General features: G+C 36.9%; 2 protein-coding genes across 2 annotated transcripts; one reads left to right on the forward strand and one right to left on the reverse strand.

The window, feature by feature from the left end:
* The first annotated feature begins 1,125 nt into the window (after window positions 1–1,125).
* Window positions 1,126–2,098, forward strand: LOC149400920 (F-box protein At1g10780-like). Its single transcript, XM_089613311.1, has 2 exons — window positions 1,126–1,209; window positions 1,683–2,098. Exons 1-2 carry the CDS (start codon window positions 1,139–1,141, stop codon window positions 2,041–2,043), a joined length of 432 nt encoding a protein of 143 aa, XP_089469437.1. The 5' UTR covers window positions 1,126–1,138; the 3' UTR covers window positions 2,044–2,098.
* A 3,074-nt stretch (window positions 2,099–5,172) lies between these two features.
* LOC149400921 (uncharacterized) lies at window positions 5,173–15,017 on the reverse strand. Its single transcript, XM_089610548.1, has 6 exons — window positions 14,981–15,017; window positions 11,962–12,224; window positions 6,160–6,268; window positions 5,880–6,068; window positions 5,444–5,789; window positions 5,173–5,344 (listed from the first exon to the last, which is right to left on the reverse strand). Exons 1-6 carry the CDS (start codon window positions 15,015–15,017, stop codon window positions 5,173–5,175), a joined length of 1,116 nt encoding a protein of 371 aa, XP_089466674.1.
* Between the last annotated feature and the right edge of the window lie 2,302 nt (window positions 15,018–17,319).

Consider the following 17,319-nt stretch of genomic DNA (forward strand, 5'->3'; position numbering starts at 1 on the left):
TAGAGTTTGGGAAAAACTAAAATGACATTAATATTAATACCGAAACGAAGTTACATTACAACGATATCGAAATACAAAAAAAAAGACACTAAAAAAACACAATACAACAAAATAAAATTGAAAATAAAATTACAATACATAAGCATTGGAGATTTCTACATGATATTAAGCATACTGGGTTAAAAAAAAAAAACAAAAGTAAGAACTACACAATGAAAATGAATTTTTTTGGGTCCATTCTTTCTTAGTCAGCGATAAAATCAATAAGAAACGAAGGAATAATGGTTTGCGACAGAATCTTTTCAGTGGGTTTTGTCATATCAAATTTATAAGTATTAATTTGTTAGACTAGGTTTCTTCATAGCATGAATTAGCAACAGACACTTTTCACCTCACGACGTACTCCTTCAGAGAAAGCAACAAGGTAATTTTCTCTCATTATTATCACCCCCTCGGTAAAAAAAATCTCTCTCACACACACACATACACTCTATTAAAAGTGCCGAATAAACACTCTCTCATTCACACTACTTCTATTGCGTTGCCAAAGAAACTCTCTTTCTCTCACTCTCTATACACTTTGGCGATGGGCTCTCGTGGTGGAGAAGAAGGTTCGAAATGGCTCCAAATCGATTCAGTTACGGGGCTGTTGACGAGCGGCGATGAGGTGGTCCAGTGGTCTGCTGAAGAGCAGATCCAGCTGGAGAGAGAGATGCTGAAGTATGCCATTTGTTGTATATACATTCTTATTATCATTATCTTGCTCTGTGTTATCATTGGACCGGGGTAAGTGATTTTTAAAATGTTTCATTTATTGAGTACCATATGACTTAAGTAAGGTATCAATAGTACCTTATTTGTTCCCTTGGGCTAATTGAAGAAAAAGAGGCTTCTAAGATCAACTCCACCCGAACGTCATTCCCACTGAATGACATCAGGGTAGAGTCGAATTGTACGCCATATCCCGCGTCAAAATGGCATGAAAGTTTAAATGATTTTAATGTTGCGCCAAATATGGTGCAACACCATTCACTGCTCTAAAAAAAAAAAAAAAAATTAGTCATTGTAAAATTTATAATTTACAACTGTAGATTTATGATTTGTCTATTTACTTATCTGTCTACATATATAACTGAGGATGGCTTTCGGTGATTTTGACGAATCTAGAAACTCTCTCTCCCACTCTCAGCTTCATTCAAATTCTCAGCTGTAAGATCTCTCTCTCTCTCACTCAGTCTGGGAATTCTATTAATTTTCGGTAGTTTCATTTGCCTATCTCTGTGTGTTTACATGGAGATATCTTGTTGATTCTATTTGTGTTCTGTTTTTAAGCTTCGAATCCGACGTAAACGATACTTGATGCGAACCAGTTTGTGCATTTGAGCTGATTTTACTTCGATTTTATGCTGTATAATGCTCTTAATTATTTGGGTAACTTGATTTCGCTCTGAATTTTAAACAATTTGAGCTAGGATTCACAAATGGCAAATCTTATGCCCCAAAAAACATGTCTATGATTCATTGCGGACCACCTGTTTGATAATTGTCCCCACAGAGCTGTAGACTTATCCACAGCCCATTTCAATGCCCACCACATGTTCGATAATATTCCTGTTATTGAATCAAAGCTACGAGCTTGAGTCCTGAGTCTGACCAGTTTCGATTGAATGTTGCCGAAACAGAATGGAATCACTCCCCGATGCGATCGTGCAATACATACTCTCGCACATGAACAACGCCCGTGACGTGGCGGTCTGCAACTGCGTGTCGAAGCGGTGGAAGGACTCGGTGCCTTGCATCAGAAGCCTCTATTTCCCGCGGAACTCGTTCGACAACCACACGGGGAGAGAGAGCTCCGACGAGGTCGTTCGGAGGATGGTCTCGTCGACGGAGAGGCTCGAGCAGCTTGTGGTGTACAGCAAACTTCCCTTAATTTTGATGTTTAAATCTCGTCCATTTTCAAAAGAGCCCCTGATCCACCCAAAAGACATTGTCAATTCTTATTTTAAATGTAGACCTCTAGCTTCTTTCTTTATGTTGTAAAAGATGACTTCACAGGGACATTTTTTGAGATTCAATGTGCATACACATTTTTTGAGTTTTCAGTTTTATGTAATAATTTATTTCAATCCGTACAGTCTTGCGGTTCATGTACGTGAACCTGCAAACTTCGTCGAAGAAATCATCGGCGCTGCTGTGACTACTCTTCATCTGAAGAATCTTTATCGCCAATGTCTTAAGATTCTTTCCATACTTGAGTAGAGATTCCAACGTGCTCATTTTCTGCTCGGCATTCAAAGGCGATTGAACTGTGACAACGACCGCTTCCAAACATGGGATAACAAATCCACCGTCGACCTGAAAATCGGACATGAAACAAACTAAGCACCAAAAAAGGAATCTATATATAGTTTTTTTTTTCATTTTTTAATTTATGCACGTTTTTCAGGCTGTTCTTTTGGCATAGGGCCGCAAACATGGCTCCATGGATATCGAATCTTCGAAGCTTTGGATGATTGTTGAAGAACTCGACCAAATCGACCTCCAGGAACGGTTGAAGAGCCTCGAAATCTCCGTTGCTTTCTATGGTCTTGGTGGTATTCTCGAATAATTCATTTAAACTCTTGAATCAAATACCATTTAGTCTACATCCCAATAGTTTCCTTAGCTTCATTGGAGTTTGGAAACTCACCTTAGGACGCTTCATCCGTCGACCAAAATGCGAGCTCCGGAAAATTGATCAGTCTAACTACAACACTTCTCACAGAACAAAAGAAAAAAAAAACGAAAAAGAACTGCAACTTTAATTAGATTTTTTGGTTCAAGCCTCAATTTTTTTACAGTGATAATCATGTGGGCGATTTAGCTGTTTCTCCTTTAATATTGGACAGCCTACAACAATTTTTTTTAAAAAAAAGATCAGAAAGTACGGGGTTATAAAGGTCATAATAGACGACAAGAAAAGAAATAAAATCATCAAGGTAAATGCCAGTATGTAAAACTGAAAATCAATTACCTATATGAATCTCCCTCCAGAAGTTCAAAAAGTAAACCAAAAAACCCTGAACCAGTTGACACTCAACTACAAATACGTTCATGACCTAGCCATCAACCAATGTATATAACCAAAATCTGGCCAAAATATCTACTAATTGCTAACTTTAAATTAGGCCAACTTTAAATCAAGGAAAAAAATATTGTTTTCGTTGCCGTTTCGAGACTCCTAATTTACGAAAAATCGTCATGCCGATGGAAAACCAAACAGAAAAATTGTGGAAAAGGGCAAGTGAAATGCCGTTTTCGATGGAAAACCGACGTGCCGACGGAAAACCGAACGGAAATAATGTGGCGAAATAAACAAATACATATATATATATATATATATATATATATATATATTTCTAAATGTAGTTCAAATTTAAAACACTTCAAATCATACATATCTAGCGTAAATGTTCCATAATAAATGAAATACAATTAAATTGTTCATGAAATAAATATGTTTTACAAACATATAGTTACAATATAAAATTAAATATATCAATAGAATCCCGATGGATGTCCCGGTTGGATAAAACTCGGTTGGTTTTCTTGAAGCTCGCAATACTGAGACCAAGTGAAATTCTCCTGGTACGATTGTTGGAAGTTTTGAACATGCCTGTCGTAGTCGGCTTGATCGTATCCCACAGCTTTCACTTATTAGTGTACATCCTGGACCACATACTATAATGTGCTCGGCACCGAACCGATCTACGCGTACACCGAATATACGACGTCCACGTCCTTGCGGATTCACTTGTGGTTGTGGCACTCCTATCGGATTAGGATAACGGTAAGGACAAGTATACAAACCGTCACTCTGTGTGTCTGACGTAGTGAATGACATTGTGTCGAATTGAGACATCAAGTGATCGACACCGTATTCACTGCCAGAGGACATGTACGCTCCATATCCTTGTTGAAAGTCACTACCGTAATCACTACCAGAAGACATGTAATGCATTGGTGCTCTCTGTGTTCCACCACCGTAATACGATCCGGTCTCAAAGTCGAAGTTCTCTCCGGGTCTGTTAAATATATAATATATTACTTTCCATATTCATCATACGTACATTGTTTGCGATCTCCGAAATGAATAAATGCGAATACACTAACATGTCAGATCTTTGACGTCATGACCTGTGATTTGAATCTTACGTGGCTTGATAACCTTGCTCCATAGTCCACGGATCGTAATGTTGGCCACCACCACTACCACCACCAACATCTTGACTAGCAGGATAACCGCCAAATTCACCACTGTCTCCACCATCGTCACCGTCGTTAGGATCACGTCCATCGTCTGATGATCCATGCGAACTGTGACCGACGTCTTCGCTCAATATGGTGTTGACATCAACACCTTCCGCCCAGGCCTGTGAGGCGACGTGCGGGTCGGGGTTCCGGTCTTCATCGTCAAGGTGAACTGGGCAGATCCATTTTAGGAGTTCATCATCGTCGACGTTGTCGCCCATTACATCCATTGATCTTTGGATCATATCCAACAGATCCTTCTTGTCGACGGCGTTGCTTTGGATATCTCGTAATTGCAGCTTCATGTTGTAGCTGCAAAAGACGAGTTCCTCCAGTCTCTTATATGCCAGTTGGTTTCGTTGCTTAGTGTGGACAAGTGCAAACGTGCTCCAATTTTGCTCGCACGCCGATGATGATGCGGTCCGAGAAAGGATTCTTATCGCCAAATTTCTCAACATGGGGGTTTGGATTCCAAACATCGCCTACCATTCTCCTAAGAAAATGAAGAAACTCCGTAAATATGAAACTATGATATATTAAAAACTCGGGAATAAGAAATAGTTCTTACCAGAAGTCATATTCGTCCTTCCCGCTACTGCGGATTTATTACTGAACATGCCTTTCGCGTCGCGGGATGCTAGAAGTTCGTTCCCTATGTTGTCGCAGTCATCGTTCGGAAATAACCGCTCAAACACTTGTGTAACCGCCGTAAGATGCTCGGGTTGCTTGATGATCTCCGGAGTATATTGAAATTTTGGATTTAATTAGGTAGTGAGCTACAAGATAAATAATCACATATATAAATTAAAAATGATACAACGACGCTCACAAAGAATAAGTGAAATGAGTAATACATGCTTGGTGTAACGGATGGTTAAGTTATCTATTCCATCTCTCAATCGCAATGTCAACCACCCATTGCTTGTTTGTGATTCTTTCCAACTTCTTTTTCATTAAATCGAAGACGTGGTACAGCAAACCCATCGTCAGAACAACTTCTGTATCAACGAGACGCAAAGCAGAGTATATAGGCTCGAAAACCTTGCACACTCTATCAATATGGAGCCAAAAGTTGTTGTCCAATATTTTTTACTCCACAAACTGCCCAGCTGCAGTTTGACGGAAGGAACATCGGTCCTACCAATCTGACGTGAACATCTTTTTCAACCCCGGTCGAATGCTCATGAGACTCGTTAGAGCCAAGTTGTTCGTGGCGAATCTCGTGGGACCTGGACGGATTAGCTTTCCTTGTCCCTCTTCTCGCATCTTTGAGAGGAGTACCCCGTGATTGTAGATGAACTTCATCACTTCTCTACAATTCTTAAGAACCTCGGCGACAGTCCCTCGTTTTCCCACGTCCTCGAGCATCAAGTCTATACAATGTATAGCGTACGGAGTCCAATACAAATTATATCGACGAGCAAGTTTCATTCCGGCTTTCTTGTAAGCCGAACCATTATCAGTGATAATCTGAACAACATTGTGTTCTCCGAATTCTTTCACCATGGGCGACAGAATCTTATAGTTGTATAAATAGTTCTTGATCTCATCTGACGCATCAACTAACTTCAAAAAAATAGTCTTACCTGCCGAGTACACCATAACATTTATGATGCTTAAACGCGTTGGTCCTGTCCATCCGTCCGACATTATGGTACATCCATATTCTTTCCACACTTCTCGTTGCTGGTCGATGTACTTCTTGACGGATGCAACATTTGCTCTCAAGTACGTGTTATAAATCTCATACGGAGTCGGAAGCGGGATACCTGGACCTGTGAAGTTTGAAAATGAAAGTACAGTTGGACACCACAATACTTGTCAAATTAAAACTGGTAGTTTAAAATTCAAATACACAAGTCTTACCAACTTCCACGGCTTCATTGATCATGTGTCGAAAGTGTGGCGACTTCACTTTGTTCGCTGGTATGTTTTCGTGGATGACGTAGCTGCTAACGGCTTGTCCTAGACGTTGCTTCAATTTAGGATTCGTGTTTTTCGGAATAGTAGGCTGTCATCCACTATCTGGCCGAAAATGAGGTGGTGGTGGTGAAATCCCGGAACCCCCACCAGGGCCAGATCTTCAAGCATCCGATTGTGTCTCTTGATGGCTTCTTTTAAGAGCTTGCATCATATCACGTTCGTATTGTTGGTCAGGGTCAAGCTCTACGTGAGTCGGACCGAAGCGTCCGGCCAAGTGCTCGTCTACGGTTTCTGTTGGGAATATTGCCCACTTGAAGATAATGATTACTAAATTCGATAATAAGATTACTTTATTAGCATTATATGATTAGTGAGTTGAGTTCTAAACAATTAGAATCAATAACAACTATCTTCCATAGCCGTATCTAACTGAGTCACGTGATGGGCACCTGAGTTCGGGCGGTGTGCTAAAACATGGTCGATGACTGATATATGCCTGGAAAGCTATATCTAAAGTCATATATTTGGAACACATAGGTGAAGGCTGATCACTATGTGGGAGCATTCTACACTTGTGGTAAGTGTACGACTTGGACAGGTCTTGGTTGTAGATGTGTCGTTTAAGGACCGTTACGACACACTAACCGAGGTCATTATGATGGTCACAGTGAGACTTGATCTAAATCCTGAAGTGATCATGGACACTGGGTTATGTTACTGAGCTCTTTGACTCATTCGCTAAAAGGCTATTCATGCTAATCACAGCTTATGTCTTGGGAGTTTTCTCATAGCATGATTCGAGTGGGACGTATGGACTGTCTCAGCTGTTGAATGAACTATAGACTTTCAAGTCTATCACTCGACATGGGAAGAACAAAGGGTCAGCTCTCTATGCTGACAAGAGTTCTTCGAATAAAACCAAGAAGATGTTGACTTCTGGTGCTGAGTCATCTAAGGCACGTCCGAATACTTCAAAGGGGAAAGGTCCCGCTAAGAAGGAAAGGAAGAACTTCAAGAGAAGTGGGAAAGGAAAAGAGAAGAAGCGTGAAAGCATTGGTAAATGCCACCACTGCAACATTGAAGGCCATTGGAAGAGGCATTGTCCTCTGTGCTTGGCTGAGCTTGAGAAAAACAAGAAGAATGCTAGTATGGTACCTTAAAATTCATGATTAAAGATATCCTAAAAATGTTTTGAGGATAATTATTCATGAGCATACTTCTTTTCTTGTTGCAGAGCAGATCTGATGGAGCACACATGTGTAGACGAGCTTGCTGAGCAATGTCGGATTCAAGCCCGAATTGTAGAGAAGCTCATGCTCCGTTTGAAGATCTAATTTCCCACTAGTTTTATTACTTTCATTTATGGATTTATTTTTTGAACATGGGATGTTTCATTTAATAATCCGAGGTTTTCTGGATTGTAGCCTTTATGGCTATTCCAGAAAGGATGAATCTTTCTTTCTTTATGTTTTATTACATTATTTATGAACACAAGGTTGTGTCTTTAAATATTTCCTTCTATTGAATGCCTTGATTGCTTTTATGATATTTGAATATGCATGAATGCTTATGTCCTTATGAAAAAGATATAGAATATGAAGGTCACGTTTTTCCGTTCATATGCTATATAGAAGCACAATAAATAAATATAAATATTTTCTAAGTTATTATCTCTGTTAGAATTTAATTAGCTTTTATTGCTTCATTAAATTCTTATGTTGAATATGTTTTATTGTTTAAGAACTATTTAGAGCTTTGAAAGCGTCTAAATAAATATTACCATTATTCGACAATGACTTGTGCGAATAATAAGTAATAAAGGAGACACAACTAAAAGTTAGTGTTGATGATGAATTAAATTAGTAGGAGCTTATTTAATTGGAACCTAGTCACTAATATTCGTATTGATTGAGTGGGAGCATCCTTGAATGGAACATAGTCACTCTAGATTTATTGATTGAGTGGGAGCATCCATAATTGGAACCTAGCCAGTCTAACATTCAATAATCGAGTAGGAGCATCCTTAGCTGGAACCTAGCTACTCTTATTCATTGACATAGTGGGAGCATCCATAAATGGAACCTAGCCACTAAATAACTAATATTATTGAGTGGGAGCATCCTTAATTGGATTCTAGTCACTATTGTTCAATAAAAGAGTGAGAGCTTTCTTTAATGAAATCTAGCCACTTGTTGTTCAATAAATAGCAACATCCTTCACAGGATTAAACCCATCATTGAAGATGGCATCCTTAACCGGAATGTATATGCTATTATTCAATAATTAAAGTGAAAGAGTAATCAATGATTACCTTGCCACATAAATCAATGAATTGAAAGGAAGGATAATTTTGAATTATCTTGTCGTTAAAATCAATAACCTAGTGGGAGCATCCTAGAATGGATCCTTGTCACTCTCATCAACAATAAACTTTCCTTAAATGGAAAGACATGATCTTGAGATATCACTCTCGATCATACTAACTTGTCTGAAAGTCATTAGCCCATATTTAAAAGATCTACCTGTTAAGCTATTAGCTTAAAGGAATATAGAGATCTATAAAAGGATTAATGAAATGGTTTAAGCTTTAATAAGCTATAAGGTAAGGGATTGAGCCCTTAAGGAGAGACATTATCATCAATGATACTCTTCTTTCTGATACCACGAACCACTTCATTAGGGATCTTCAAAATTGAAGATGAACTATCCTTTGAGGATGAAGTTCCAATAACATAAAGACATGGATCGAAGTAGTTATACTACTAAACATTTTGAAATATGAAAGGTAGATCCTAAGTACTTAACAAACTAGTCATGATTGTACATGGATGTTTGTTATAATCGATATTTTGAGAATGATCGATAAGTATAGCTCCTAAACAAGTGTCATGAATAAAGTCATTACTATTATAGTTCTAGACCTCATTATGACACAAGTAAATTGACTGAGCTAACTGTTTCTAAAATTAAATTTAGAAACGACATGCTCGTTCCATTATGTCTCAAACATACTTATTGATATAAGGTACGAGCTCAATGTTGAGGCTATCAACATTGTCTTTAAAAGGACTAATAATTAGACCTTAGACAATGTCGTATTTCCGAGAATAACTACATGTGTTGTAAACACTGTAATGTTTGGAAATATTGAGATACTTAGTTATTTAAATATAGTAAATCCTTAAAGTCCTGTGTATATATTGAATATGAACACGACAAACAAGGATGAACTATAAATAACCAAGTAATGGAAATAGGTCAATAAAGTTCTTATTTAAACACGTTCAATAAATCACACTATAGTAAGTGGTGATGAGATCAAACCATGCAATGGTGCAACCTGTTTTGGCACAAAAGGGATGTACACCTTGATAGAGAGACTTGTTATCTTTAGATATAAAGTCTGGTGTATAATCTAAAGGTATGCGAAGTGTTAATTTGTTCTAAAGTAAATTTATTTACTATGGACAATTTGACTTGACCTTAAATGGTAAGTCAAAGATCACTTGCAAAAATGCATGAACTAGAATAATGGGACATATGTCAGATCGACATAAATGATAGAGTATAGATAAAATGGGAATCCATATGATGGGAATCTCAATCCTGGGTCAAAGTCTAAACCGTCTATAATGATGGCAAAGAATTAAATTGGCTGAAGGAAACTTATCTTCTCTGGTCAAAGTGGGAGATTGTTGGAAATATTGCCCACTTGAAGATAATGATTACTAAATTCGATAATAAGATTACTTTATTAGCATTATATGATTATTGGGTTGAGTTCTAAACAATTAGAATCAATAACAACTATCTTCCATAGTCTCCGTATCTAACTGAGTCACGTGCTGGGCACCTGAGTTCGGGCGGTGTGCTAAAACATGGTCGATGACTGATATACGCCTGGAAAGCTATATCTAAAGTCATATATTTGGAACACATAGGTGAAGGCTGATCACTATGTGGGAGCATTCTACACTTGTGGTAAGTGTACGACTTGGACAGGTCTTGGTTGTAGATGTGTCGTTTAAGGACCGTTACGACACACTAACCGAGGTCACTATGATGGTCACAGTGAGACTTGATCTAAATCCTGAAGTGATCATGGACACTGGGTTATGTTACTGAGCTCTTTGACTCATTCGCTAAAAGGCTATTCATGCTAATCATAGCTTATGTCTTGGGAGTTTTCTCAGAGCATGATTCGAGTGGGAAGTGATTTACAGATACGGAATCCAGCCTTCCTGAAAGAAGGTTAATGTTCACTCACCTAAGGATTGATTCCAAAACCGATAGATTGCTAGCACTTTCGAAGTAAGTAACGTTCGAAAGAATCTTTCGCTGGGGAAGCAACAATGCTTAGGGCTGATATGTATCAAGAGAAGTATAACGGAAAAATTGACTTCTCTTGACACGAGTTGAACCTGGAGGATCTTGATCACGAACTGACTATATCAGTGGACACTCGTCACGATGAGTAAATATAATTCCAGTATAAAGGAGAGTTCAGTCTTGGCTTACAAGGTGGAGTATTTGACCAAGATTAGACGAATCGATTGACAAAAGAGAAAGGACTATTTCGTCTTTTTCATCAGATTTGTTAAGCTCCTATTACTAGGTCCATAGTCCCCGATTCGGCTCTGATAAAGGCGGATAAGAACTTTCGTATAATAATGTTTATCATTATTAATCTCACTTGCTGTAATTGTGATTGACAGCATTAATTCTGGAAAACGGGTATTCGCATAATTAAATAAATATTTATGGTAGAATTGTTTATTTATTGTTTGATCAAGTAAATAAACAATTATTAATTATTTGTTTATTGTTAGACCAAGTAAATAAATGATTAATTGGGTTTTAAGCAATTGGACTTTGCACACATGGAAAATTCGAATTTGGTTATTTGGCACTAGGGTTTGCGCAAATCTCCTTGGCCTTGTGCCATCAAATTCGAAAATACATAATTGGTATTTACCAATATTTTCTCTTTAGTTGTTTAAATAAAGGAGAGAGAAAAATATAAGATATTGTCCTATATTTTCTCCTTATTTAAAGAAAAGTATTTAGGATGAGAGAAAAAGTAGGATTCACTTGTTGAGATCCAATGGCCTAGATTTAATCCACTAGTGTGAACACAATAAAAGGAAATAAAATATTCTGGAAGATTCCATGAATATCTCTTTTTTACTACTATAAATAGGGGTTCATGAGAAGGCAAAAATAAGCAATTATTTTAAGGAATTTTTTGAGAGAAATTTCGTGCATCACTAGCCTCCCTTGGCCGTGCATCTGCCTCTCCCTCCCCTCGGAAATTCGTTTCCATTCTTAGAAAAATAAGAGAGATCTCGAAACACCTAGTTTCGTGATCTAGTGAGATAAAGACTGTGCCCACTCATCTTTCTTATTCGTCTCGGAGATTACGTTTCGGAAGACTAAGGTGTCATCCTCGAGTCCTTCATCAAGACGACGCAAGGAGTACGCGATTGGATTGGAGCGTTCTGTAGCTGAACCGAAAATCAATGTAAGTACTCGTTTACTCTTATATCGGTTGCTTGACTTATATGCTCACGTGAATTAAATTAATTAAACATAACTAGATCTTGTTAATTATAACCATAATTTAATTAGCTTATGATCAGCGTAATTAATTATTTTTCCGCATTAATATGGTTATATGGTGGAATCATCTTAAACGAGTCGCATCGGAGCGATCGTTCGTGTCCGATGCGCGCTCGATCCACCAACAGTTTCATCAAGGACGGCCTTGCTTTTCTTCTTTTGGAGAGTCGCCGCTTGTAACGCTAACATCTCCTTGCGTACTTCTGTAGGAACACTCGGACATTTCTTCACGTTTTTCTTCGGATCGTTTCCACTTAAGTGTAACTTCATCCGTGTGATTCCCCTCCTCCCTCGTAACAGCCCACAATAGTTGCACCTGAAGTAGTTCGGGTTTGTTGCAGCGGAGGTGCAATGCTTACGATCTCCTTCCTCGCTCATCTTCGATATACCTGCATATTGAATTCAACATTTCAATCCAACTTCAACTTGTCAAAAAATTCTAATCAAACTACTTTCATTTCAATATGTCAACAAATTTCTTTCACCATGTCAATAAATTCAATTAAAACTAATTTCATTTCAATTCAAACATACTACTTTCATTTCAATATGTCAACAAATTTCTTTCACCGTGACAATAAATTCAATTCAAACTCATTTCAATTCAAACTAATTTCAATTCAATATGTCAACAAATTTCTTTAAACATGTCAATAAATTTTATTCAAACGAATTTCATTCCAATTCAAACAATTTCAATTCATACTCTAACTACTTTCATTTCAATTCAAACTAATTTCATTTCAATTCAAATAACTTCAATTCAAACAATTTCCATTCATACTCTAACTACTTTCATTTCAATATGTCAATAAATTTCTTTCACCATGTCAATAAATTCAATTCAAACTAATTTTATTTCAATTTCAAAACGTAACAAATTCAAAGTCTAAATATTTCATTTCATTTCAACTCAAAACGTAACAAATTTCTAGCATACATGATAAATTAATTTCAAAGTCTAAGAATTACAATTTCATATCAAAATCAAACTACATCAATTCAAGTTCAACACAACATATATGGAAATAAATTCCGCAACTATCACCCTTCTCTTCCAATGGCCGACTCTGTAAACGCTCCCAAATCCGTCTACGACTTCACTGTCAAGGTTTGCATCAAATTCCTATTCCTTTTCATTTCCTTTCTTCATTGTTGTTACATGTTTTTTTTACTTCACAGGTCAAACTCCAATTAGACTAAAATTTGAACTTCTATTCTTATGTAATGTTTAAACAATTAAAGAATCTATCTTTTTGCTGAGTCCTATGATAATAGATTTATTTTAATATCAATTTATTTGGGGTAGTCTTTTTCTGTTTGATTTTTAGCCGAGAATTTGTAGATTTGACTAGAGAGGGGTGTTTTTTTTTTTTTTTTTTTGTCTCAAAATATAATCTCTCCTCTATCCAATTATGGTAATTTGGGTTTATTTTTCACGATATCCGAGGAAATGATGTGAGTCTGAGTGAGTACAAAGGAAAGGTCAAACTAATTTTATTTCAATTTCAAAACGTAACAAATTCCAAGTCTAAATATTTCATTTCAAAGTCTAAGAATTACAATTTCATATCAAAATCAAACTACATCAATTCAAGTTCAGCACAACATATATGGAAATAAATTCAAAACATAAGTATATGTAATATAAAATTTAAATACATAAATAAGTTGAAATCTGGATTTTTAGTCGCCGGAAAAAATGGAGGTTCGCCGGGAAAAATGGTGGTTCGCCGGAAAATAGTGGTTCTCCAGTAGTTCTCCAAAAAATCTGAAAAAAATATATATAATACATCGTCACATTACAAACAACATTCATGAAGGAAATTTTATGAAAAAAAAAAATCAATTTCCTCAGTAAAATCAAGATCCAAAAATTCGGATATAGTGATTACAAAGGAAATCGAATTTCCTGGATGTTCTTCGAAATTCCCCGAATAATGTTGATTTTGAACGTCACTGAGCCGAAAATAACGAAAGTCGACGAAAATCCTGGCCTTGTTGCCGGCAAAGTGGTCGCCTTCTTCACTGCTCTACACACCCGAAATTTGTTTTTTTTTTCCTTTTTCTCTGACTTTCGGAGATTTTTCTGGAAAATAATTGAGTTTTATACTGCAAACTAAACGAAAACAGGCGGTCGTTTTTTAGCGAAATGACAAGCCGTTTCCACGACTTTCGCTCGGTAAAAAACGACGAACGAACAATACACTTTCGTCGGCCGTTGACCCACCGGAAACGAATTTCTCAGCGAAAATCCAGGAAGTTCATCGGCATTTAAATCCGTGCTTTAAATCACCCACAAAAATGAAAAAGAAATACAAAGGATACTGCGTAACTCAAATAAAAATTTTGAATCCCTATAATTCAAAGAAAATCCACTCAACAGGGTAACAAAAAAAAACCAAAAATTGTTTCATTCAAATTTATCTTGTTTTCTTTTCTAATCAACAAATGGAACAATTGACAAATAAAAACAGTTTTGATGACTTGTGGCAAAATATTAATAACTTCTCAAACGGTTGGTACTTCTGTGGCATGATTTAGTTTGGCAAAACAATTTTGTTGAAGTTGTACAGAACAAACTGAAAGACGATGTTCAAGACTCGGGTCACTCAAAGGTACTTTCCTCTTACACGAAAATTACTGGAAATATTAATGATTTCAATTCAGAATATTAAGAAAAGATATTCCCAGATATTTGGTTTCCGAAAATAATAGATTCGCGAGAAAGCGAGAAATTTGGTGTTATCCTAATAAAACTCATTGTGGGTCGAATTAGGTTATTAACTATTTTTCTAGTTTGGTCAATTCACGCCGATATTAACCTAGAACCGGTCTCTCTGCTAGGAGATCTTTATCGACAACTACTTCAAGGAACTTGCTGGTGTTGTACTTTATTTGTACAGAGCTTGTGGTGGGTGTTTTGCGTTGATACGCTGAGAAGATCTTTGGGAGAGGCTCGTGCGATCTTCAAGAAGAAGAGTCAGAGAGAGAGAGAGAGAGAGAGTCTCTGATCTACGGGGAGCTTAAATTGCTATCTATTGGAGAAGTCAAAGAAGCTAGGTGTTTTAGGGGGAGTCTGCAAACATAAGTCCTATACCTTTGATTATTAAGATAGTGGATCGCTTTTCACCACCAGACTTACCAGTCTCCCCCTGAGCAGGTTCTTTATCACCTAACATGGTTACCAATTTTGTGTGTAATTTATTGCTTTATGTTTGTGATTGCTTGTTTGATTGTTGATTTAGTTAATCCCACTAAAAACAACCAGTTGTTCAATAAGTTGTTTCATCCACTAGTTCAACAACCATCTTACATTACGTTTAGTCATTTCAATTAGTATTTGAGCGGATCACTTGATTCACAGAGTGTGATCTAGTTTTTCGTAAGATGAACATGAAAAAATGACAGAGCATTGGTCGACCTCAACTTTTGGATGGACCAAACTATGGCTACTGGAAGGCCATGATGAAAGCGTTTCTCAAAGCAATATATGAGGAATCTTGGAGTGCTATCGAGAAAGCTTGGACTGCTCACACGGTAACTGATGATAAGGGAACAACGACCATGTTGACGCAAGAAAAGCGGTTAGCAGATCAACATAGAGATGCCATGGAAAACTCGAGAGCTATGAACGCCATATTTTTCTGCTGTCGATGAATCTATATTCAAACTGATCTCCAACTTTGAAATTGCCAAGGAAGCATGGGATATTCTTCTAGTCGCTCATGAGGGAACATATAAAGTCAAGTCTCAACGTCTCAGAATGTTAATCACTAGATTTGAGAATTTAGTGCCAGAATATATGAGATCTCTATGAAGCTTATGCCTTCGGAGAGCCAATTAAAGATACAAAGCTTGTTACCAATTAAACTGAGCCCTCAAAGTGTCAAGTCTTGCTTTCGTGTTTCTCAATGCTTTCTTAGTAATTTTTCTTATCAATTTCAATTGTGTCATAGACTTTGTGTCATGCATCTAATAAAGTTGTATCAAATGTCTTGAAAGAATGTAAAATTCATAAATTAATAAAAGATGCACAATATTTTTGTGATGCTTGTCAGTATGGAAAAAGTCATTCCTTACCTTTCAAATTGTCAAATTCAAAAGCTACTAGGCCTCTCCAACTTGTCCACACTGATTTTTGGGGACCGTCACCTCATTCTTCACTTAGGGCTATAAATAATACATAAGCTTCATTGATGATTTTTTAAGGTTCACCTGGATATATCCTTTAACTCTTAAATCTGAAGCCTTAAAAAGTGTTCGAAAATTTCAAGGTTTGTAGAATAATTCCTAAACACTTCTATTTGTGTTGTTCATAGGCGTTGGAGTGGGGAATATCATGTGTTTGTACCTTTTTTGAGAGGTCATGGTATTCAATTTAGACACTCATGTCCTCTTGTGCATGGTCAAAATGATAGAGTAGAACGCAAACATAAACACATTGTTGAACTTGGACTCACAATGCTTACTCAAGCTCATATGTCTATCATGTTTTGGTTTGATGCCTTTGCCTCTGCTTGTTTTGTCATTAACACTCTTCCAATAGATGTCCTAGAAGGGTCTGGTCCTTTTAAACCCATATTTAACAAGACTCATGGCTACTCTTTTCTAAAAGTGTTTGTGTGTTCTGTTTTTCCACATCTCAGACCATACAACACAAATAAATTGCAATTCCAGCCTTCAAAGTGTATTTTTCTTGGTTATAGCTCTCTTCACAAAGGATATAAATGTCTTCAACCTTCAGAAGGTTGTATATAACCAGGAATGCAGTTTTTAATGAACAAAAATTTCCTTATCTCACTCTTTTTCTTGATCCTGATGAAAACATATCTCAGTCTGAACACGTTGTTCTTCCATCTTTTGGCTTTACACCCTTGATCGATTAGCAGCAGTGTGGGCAAAACTTGTCGTGTCCATCTATTTGTGGTTCTCTTGATGCAGGCACCTCACCTGTTCTAGGTCTGTCACCATCTCAAACCCAGCAAATAGCCCTACCCTCTCAACTTGTATATGTACCTGCCGCTGAAAACACAATGTCAATGTCATTTATTGGAAAAGTCAAAGAAGCTATGAGATTGAGAGGGAGTCTGCAAACCTAAGTCATGTACTTTTGATTATTGAGGTAGTGGATCGCTTTTCACCACCGGACGTATCAGTCCCCTGAGCAAATTCTTTATCACCGAACATAGTTACCAATTTAGTTTGTCCTTTATTGCTTTCCGTTTGTGATTGCTTGTTTGATTGTTAATTTAATTAATCTTGTTAAAAATAATTAGTTGTTCAATAAGTTGTTTCACCCACTAGTTAAACAATCGTCTTACATCACGTTTAGTAATTTCACGAACAATGACTATTATGTTAATCACAAAAATGAAGACGGCTAATTTGTTGAATCAGGAAATGGTAATCAGCAAACTATTTAGCAATAGCCTTTAATTGATGTGCTATTTACTTAATTTCTTCAACCTTATCTTTAAACAA

This window comes from Urtica dioica, chromosome 4 (genome assembly GCF_054948205.1).
Source record: "Urtica dioica subsp. dioica isolate 48M chromosome 4, U.dioica_male_clone48M_v1_H2, whole genome shotgun sequence".
Classification (NCBI taxonomy): Eukaryota; Viridiplantae; Streptophyta; class Magnoliopsida; order Rosales; family Urticaceae; genus Urtica; species Urtica dioica.

Coding starts and splice junctions, on each gene's coding strand:
- LOC149400920 (XM_089613311.1), top strand. CDS start 1,139: ATGGCTTTCGGTGATTTTGACGAATCTAGAAACTCTCTCTCCCACTCT. Junction 1,210..1,682: donor CTTCATTCAAATTCTCAGCT/GTAAGATCTCTC, acceptor TTGCCGAAACAG/AATGGAATCACTCCCCGATG.
- LOC149400921 (XM_089610548.1), bottom strand. CDS start 15,017: ATGTTAGGTGATAAAGAACCTGCTCAGGGGGAGACTG. Junction 6,069..6,159: donor CAATGAAGCCGTGGAAGTTG/GTAAGACTTGTG, acceptor CAAACTTCACAG/GTCCAGGTATCCCGCTTCCG. Junction 5,790..5,879: donor TGTTATGGTGTACTCGGCAG/GTAAGACTATTT, acceptor CCATGGTGAAAG/AATTCGGAGAACACAATGTT.